Here is a 7673-nt window from a genome sequence, read left to right as displayed (position 1 = left end):
AAAACCATATCACTGTTTTATATCTGCCTGACTGAGATTTACAAGGTGACCATAGCTTGCTTCATACCAACAATCTCCGTGAGATTCGACCCTTACTCACGTAAGGTATTACTTGGACGACCTAGCTAAATGCCAAATTATTTGGCATTGATGCTTGGGAAGTTGAACCTCCCTTGTTCATAAATGAACTAAGTGATCTGGATCAACTGACATTGCCTCAGAAGAGACAGGATCCTGGAAAGTTCATAATACCCTGTACCATAGGCACCATGATCTTTAAGGCTCTGTGTGACCTTGGTTCAGGAATAAACCTCATGCCCCTCTCTGTAATAGAGAAACTGGGAATCTATGGGGTGCAAGCTGCTAAAATCTCACTAGAGATGGCAGACAGCTCAAGAAGACAGGCTTATGGACACGTAGAAGATGTATTGGTAAAAGTTGAGGGCCTTTACATACCTACTGATTTCATAGTCCTGGATACTGGAAAGGCAGAGGATGAATCTATCATCCTAGGAAGACCTTTCCTGGCCACAGCAAGAGCTGTGATTGATGTTGACAGAGGTGAAATAGTCCTTCAATGGAATGAGAACTCCCTTGTATTCAAAACTCAAGGATCTCCCTCTGCAACCATGGAGAGGAAACAGGAAAAGCTTCTCTCCAAGCAGAGCTCGACCCTTACTCACGTAAGGTATTACTTGGACGACCCAGTGCACTTGCTGGTCAGTTGAACGGAGTTGTGTCCACACATAGTAAAGAGCCATAATAATGATTCCATACAATAACAAAGAGTACTACATTAATGTGATCACAATTTCGTGCACCAAGTTTCAAAAGGAGGAGTATTAAGAATCTTAGTTTATAATGTATTGGAAAAATAAGATTATAGAGAAGTTATATGAAATGAAAATCAAGATTTTAAAATATGCTTAAAAATATATTGAAAAATATAATAGTAATGTCACTCTCAAATTAAAACAATATAAAACCACTATTAAAAAAATAAAAATAAAAAATAAACGCAATAACCCATCAATCAAATGCCAACTCTAAAAAGAAAGGAAGAAGACCGAAACAAAAGGAATTGCAACAAAGAAAGCAATAGAGTAAGGGATGCACAAAAGTGTATATATTCACCTGTTATTAATAAAGAAAGGAATAGAATCAGGGATTGTAAGAAGTTAGAGTACCACAAATCTAAATGGGAGCTTGGAGATCCCATAAATTTGGCTGTTGCAAGAAAATGTGCCAGATTCTGGACTCCAAGAGTTCCACCTTCTTTTTTGCCTGGAAAAAAAATTAAAGAAAGAAGCTAAAAGTCTTAGCATGAAAAGCATGAAGATACATATTTATCACCTTGACCACCGTCTTTTAGAGAGGAACCAATAATGAGTGTTATTTATATAAGAATATCAATGAAATAAGATTATTTATTATTTATTATAATTTTTTTTATAATTATTCGTCACTTAATAGTTAATAGTAAATTCTCAATATTTATGTATATGATAGCATAGCAAAACAGAACAACAGAACAACCATAAGCAATATTAGAAACAATAAACAATATAAAATCAATAGAAAGGTAGTTAAAGAACGGATTTGGATCCTCTAAAGTTTGAATTTCACTTTAGAGAGTAAAGTGTGATCTTCTACCCTTGAATAGTTTCTCTTTCATATTTATTATTGGTCCCACCTATAAAATCAATGGTGAGAGATCACACTTTACTCTCTAAAGTGAAATTCAAACTTTAGAAGATCCAAATCCGTTAAAGAACATATCTTTAAAAAATAAATAGATAAATGTCTGAATTATATGTATATTATAACAGCAGTCATCCACAAAAAGGAAAGATGAAGGTTCCATTGCTCTTTAGCAATTTGAAGGAAGAAACTGGTGGTTTATTCTTGGTAACTTAAGATAAATTTTTTTGATCAAAGCTTGAGGCATGCTGAAATAACTAAATGACAAAAGAACAAACAAAAAAAATACCGAACAAACCAACAAAAACCCCATAAGTAAATAAAAACTATCAGTAGATTAATTGAGAAAATGAATTACCACTTATTTATGATTCCTTCTAATAGTTTTCTTAGTGGAATTCTTCACACCCATGGATCTTGTCTTCATATTGCACTATCGAGAAGCCTTTGCAGCTTTGCTGTCTGGTAACATGTCCATTTTTATTGTTAGTAAGTTCTGGTTGTTAGAAATCAAATCTCAAATAATTTTAGTAAAATCAACATATCAAAAAGGAACTATAAAAGAAACATTAAGCAAAAATATCTACCAAAATTCATAGAGAACCATGACCTCCACTATATGTGTGCTTGTACATCATGGGGTGAACCTGAAAAAAGAAAATAATACACAATAAGAACATTTAAAGGAGAGAAACTGCAAAATCCAAACCCACCAATAGTCGCTATTGCTAACACCATGACTCACACGACACTAAATGAGAAACCTATTGTCTAGTAGATCCAATCATTTCAAAGGATTCTAAATCCCAAAATTTTAGTGTACTGTCTGCTACCCCTGCAATATAATTTGTGATATTCAAAAGCTTAAGAATAAACATTGAGACTTTCAATCTTTTAGCCATCAAGTCACAATTAAGTTAACCAAAATTAGAGGGAAAAAATATATGTATAAATGGCAAGTCCACACAAATACATATTATGCTTAGTATGAAAAAGTTAATTTGCGAGTGATCCATACATTTGTACTTTCTACGTTGGTGATATATGTTTGGGGCTGCATTGAAATAAAAAAATAAATTAGCTTCTTATTTAATTAGATCCTTATATAGAGAAGAGAATGTGCTATATCTAATAAGATATTTAGATAGTACATGTACTAAGATTGACATTAGTAAAATAATTAAGAAGTGAATTGAAATTTACACCTTGAATTATGTACTTTTGCTGGTAGTAGATTTAGATACTGAAGGCACCCACCAACTGTTAGTATAGAGAAAGTTTTCCTAAAAGAAAAAGAATGAACTAAAATAAGAAAACATACTCAACTGAATTTAAGTCTTCAACTCTATTATCATTAATACTATATAAATTGATGTTCAATGCTTGGTTAACATATAAGTTGACTACATGTATAGGGTGCATCCCATGTCCATCCTTAAACTCTAAGAAAACATAAAATTTGAATAAAAAATCTATGTAAATATAGTGTCATCTTTCAAAATAAATAAAATTTAATTAGATGGTAAATGAAGAATACCATCATGTTTATACTTTGAAAACAACGGATCCAAGTTGCTCCCCCACTTTGCACCCCAAACCAATTTATTTAAAAAAATCACGATGGCTAAGATCACAAAATTTATTTCAATTGCAAGGAGTATAACAATGTAACGAAGAGATCAAAATGAAGAGATCCTTCTTACATATTGCCATTGCTCACTTCCAAATACCGAACCAATCTTCGTATTTCTGCTGCATGCTCTACTGCTTCAATACCGGTTTTTATATAAGGCTTGGAAACTATCTCAAGCAAAGGTGCCCTGCTCTATTTAGATTCACCATTCAACCTATCATGAAAACACCAGAAACTTCAACACTATTTTATCATAGATACAGGTAGTTGAGGGATTGTCCAAATATAGATGTGTTTAAAAAATATGTAACTCAGTACAATAGATGCACAACAAATAAAAACAACATATTAATTATTAAGCACTAACGTTAGAAATAACTAAAGTTCCAAAAAGGAAGAAAAAAGGGTTGCCTATAGGTAATTTTAACAGTGAGTAAAATTAAGACATTTACCAAATTTAATGATCAAAACTCAAAAGATACCAAACCATGTTTCACAAACAGTAGCCGATTTAATTTTGTTGTCGAATACTGCAGCTCCCAGTATTAGAGAGCGAGAGCAAGAATGATGAGAAGAAAAAATTGGAAAACATGATTTGTGCGGATAATGAAAATGAACATATACAAATAATTTTTTTTTCAGATTAATTTTCAATTCAAAATTTAAATTTTCAAACAATAAAATTTGTAGATTAAGCAAATAATAATCATTTACATAATTTATCTAATTAATTAATTAAAACAAAAAATAACAACCATGCAAATCTGTTCTGAACGCCGATTAGATCTCACGGCTCTGTTCTGATCGTCGCTGCTGTGCTCTCACTACATGTGCTCCCTATGGCCGCGACTCAGTACTTTCTAGCTATATGCTTTCTTCCGCTGCTTCCTCCTCCGTATCCATCACCACACATTGATGATTACCACGAACTCCACCGCATCCACCCACTATGACCACCACGCCATACCATCGTCCACCACCATAGCAATCGGCTCCTCATCCACCGCCGTAACCCTACCACCACCGCTGGCGTTGCTCTACCGCGACGACTCTCCTGAAGGTTAGAGCCATCAGGTACAATGACATCCTCTGCCTTGGTGAGTACATAAACTTTATAACCTCCATCTCCAACTTAGATTAGGAATAGGAAGAAGAAACGAACTGAAAAAAGGGAAGAAAAAAAAGAGGAGGAACGGATGATGAAGGAGAAGAATCGAAGAAGAAGAAGAAGAGGAAGAGAGAAGAAAGGAAACAGAGGATGGAGAACGCAGATGATGGGAAATTGCGAATGAATCCCTTTTTTAATTGATTTTGAATTCGAAATTTGAAATTTCAGGGAGTGTGTACATGTAAAGAAAGCTGTAAAGGATGATAAGAAAAGTAGGCACGAATTTCAGAAGAGTAGTAAAATGAGGATGATTTGATCATGGGTGTTATTGTAATAATAACCATACATAAAAAATATGAAAAAATCCAGAGGATGGCACGTAGGAATTCCACTACTGAATAAACCTTCAAGGATTGTTATAGGATGTAATTATCAGGTTAGACTGCATATATTACAGTCTTTGGGTGCAGCCCCTTCCTGGATCCTGGGTTGACACAGAATGTTTGTATACCGAACTGCCCTTTTACATAGTTTGAAGTTGGTTGAGGATTTTCTTGTTAGAAGTCTCATCAAAATTCAGAAGATTCAGTCCATTGTTAGGAGTATAAACCAAATTGGCTCTCTAAATAACTGTTTCTTGAGCTATATACAATTTGAGTGGGACCAATCTTGATGCTTCATTAAACTTCGATTTGGTTAAACTCAACAACTAGATCCCTCATAACAAGTTAACCAGTATCTTCTGAACTTTTGGGCTCAATTATAACATTAAAGCCAAACTCTTTTCCGGGTTTGAACGATTGTTTGAGTTCTTCTGCGGTTTGAATTGTGCTTATCTTCCTGTCCTTCACGTCCAAATTTTCCTGTATCAGTTCATTGAACATAGAAATAAGTTTCTATAATAGTAGCCACATTATAAAGTGGTAAAATATCACTTGCCTTTTCTACATAGTCAGCCATGGTAGAATTGAGTATTTCTTGTATTACAAACTTAATGACGCGTTCTTCCCCAAGCATCTGTAAAAGGAAGTCGTTGGGGATCTGCATGGATTTTCAAACCAAGTCATCCTCAAGGGCCTTATCGAGTAAGTACTGCTCATGTTTCAATTACGTTTTTCTTTTTATTGGAAAAGAATCACAGAAGAATGAGTGAATATTTATATTGTATAGACCAAAAGAAGATACCAAATAGTTATTAGAAATCATGCACCTGTGATGATTTTCCTGGAGCAGTCCGCGCATCACATGCACAATGAAATATGATATGGTTAAAATTCATGAACGCAAGTTATTGCTAAAATACTCAACATTCATGAACTCAAAAATAGAAAACATGCAAAATCACATCAGTATGAAGAAACAGGTATACAATTAAATATCCAGCAAACCTCAATCTATAAAAGCCAAATATATTTTCCTTTCCAACTCTGTTACAAACACATGAATCAAAAATTGAGCTTGAAATTGAAAAATGTAATAACTAATAACTAAGACATATCACGTATCCTCAATATAAGAAAGTGCAGAGTCAATCTTAATCTATATATCGAATCTTCCTTACCTCCTTTTTGCATGCGAAATCCGGGAACGGGCGGAGCAGTTCGACCCAAATCTCGAAGGGTCTTACCAAATACCCTTTCTGTTTGATCACCAGTTAAGTCCACTCTTAGCTGCCATTTATGCCACATAAATGATAGTATCACAACACTAAGCCCGAAATCATGAGAGCACAAACAACAAAAATCATAAATTAACATTATTCAGTAACTTATTGAAACATGCCGCACTAAGAACAATAATATATCATGAAAAGGGAGTGATTTGAAGGGAAAGAAAAAGACTATTTATAGTGAATGCTTCCTTGCTTGGTGCAAATAACAATTAACATGTGTTGTTCATAACTTTAGCTTAATATTCAACATATGACTCTTTTTATATATATTAATTCACAGCCTCTTGACCAAAGATCATTTCAAAGGGGATGAGAACAAGCAAAAGCATCTATCACATATTCACATAATTTTCCGAATGATACAGAACAACAATTCTAAGTTGGAATCAGATTTTGCATTGCACTCCCACCTGTATCTTATTTTCATCTCCAGACTCTAGAACGATACTGGCTTTTTTTAAGGCATTTGAACTTTCAGTGGCATCTGTAATTGAAGCTTCTAAACCTAGAAAGTAAGAACACATACAGAATATAATATCAGTTTGGCACCCATAATATAACTAATACACACTGCAAAGTGGGTAGGTTTAATTAGTATGTTTGTTCTTATAGTTTTATCAAATTTTCAATTAGTCCTTATAATTTAAAAGTTTGTAATTTGGTCCTTATATTAGATAAAAACTTTCAATTAAGTCTTTTCTAACTATTTTTGTTAAAAATACAAAGTTTTTTGAAATATTTGTTTTTGTGTTAGATGTAAGATGAATTGTGAAATATTCTATAAGCAAAAGGCTTTAGGATTAGTGTGTACTTTTGAAAAATAACAACCATTAAGGATCTAATTATAAAGTCTTATCTAATAAGAATCTAATTACAAATTTTTAAACAGTAAGAACCTAATTAGAAAATTGGTAAAATTATAAGACTAATAGATTAATTAAACCAAATGGGTATGCAAGGCAAAGATATAGCTGACTCCATGACATAATTCAATTCCACAGTAACAAATGCAACAAGGGTGTAAAGAATGAATCACCTGAATTAAGAGCTGAAAATATATTATTGTGACCTCTGAAAATTGATTCAGAGTGTATGTTGAAGCTGCAAAGGGGAAATGTGAAAGCAAAATAAATTAGTTTCTGCAACAACATAGAGATTTGTGAAAGCAAAATAAACTGGTTTTTGCAACAACATAAAGAATACAGATACAGTTGACATGGTAGTTACCTCCTCCTCTTCGTCCTCCTATTGGAGAATCTGAGACTGAATGAAAAGCTGCCTTCGGGTTTTGCATTTGGACTGCACCAAGTTCTTCCAACTCCAACTATAATGGAATTTGTGTAGTACTTAGATGATATCATCATCATGTTCATGTTGGTGACTTGGTGTTGAAACCCTCGTACCTGTTCCTATGACTGAGGAAATGGTTGAAGACCGATGATGTCAGATATCTTATCACTTTTATTATACATTGCGGTCTTGCCAACACTTGGTACTCTTTTTTTTCTTCCCTTTTCTTTTATTAAGTATGCTAAATTTTAAAATTTTCCTTTTATTTT

At 33.5% G+C, this 7673-nt stretch overlaps 1 protein-coding gene and 2 long non-coding RNA genes across 5 annotated transcripts in view; 1 reads left to right on the top strand and 2 right to left on the bottom strand.

The window, feature by feature from the left end:
* The window catches only part of LOC110265967, a 2415-nt gene extending 1209 nt beyond the window's left edge, over window positions 1-1206 (top strand). Inside the window, exon 2 of the long non-coding RNA XR_002352686.1 lies at window positions 826-1206. This is a non-coding gene — a long non-coding RNA (uncharacterized LOC110265967). The remainder of the gene's footprint in view (window positions 1-825) is intronic.
* LOC107613776 overlaps window positions 1-3532 on the bottom strand; it is a 26500-nt gene extending 22968 nt beyond the window's left edge. The window contains exons 1-5 of one of the 3 annotated variants that reach the window (XR_002352684.1): window positions 3405-3532; window positions 2907-2984; window positions 2289-2348; window positions 2060-2163; window positions 1188-1284 (exon numbers count right to left, since the gene is read on the bottom strand). This is a non-coding gene — a long non-coding RNA (uncharacterized LOC107613776). Of the gene's footprint in view, window positions 1-1187; window positions 1285-2059; window positions 2164-2288; window positions 2349-2719; window positions 2759-2906; window positions 2985-3404 lie in introns of those variants that run through there. The other 2 variants (XR_001614167.2, XR_002352685.1) reach the window with 2 other exon arrangements.
* Window positions 4726-7613, bottom strand: LOC107613774. The gene is made up of 7 exons (XM_016315926.2): window positions 7342-7613; window positions 7151-7215; window positions 6525-6619; window positions 6004-6112; window positions 5653-5666; window positions 5382-5483; window positions 4726-5305 (listed from the first exon to the last, which is right to left on the bottom strand). The coding sequence occupies exons 1-7, from the start codon at window positions 7485-7487 to the stop codon at window positions 5171-5173; spliced, it is 666 nt and encodes a 221-aa protein (XP_016171412.1). The 5' UTR covers window positions 7488-7613; the 3' UTR covers window positions 4726-5170.

Source organism: Arachis ipaensis, chromosome B08 (genome assembly GCF_000816755.2).
Source record: "Arachis ipaensis cultivar K30076 chromosome B08, Araip1.1, whole genome shotgun sequence".
NCBI classification, from domain to species: Eukaryota; Viridiplantae; Streptophyta; class Magnoliopsida; order Fabales; family Fabaceae; genus Arachis; species Arachis ipaensis.
The sequence above is the reverse complement of the archived record's forward strand: the minus strand, read 5'-3'. Positions and strand labels throughout refer to the sequence as shown.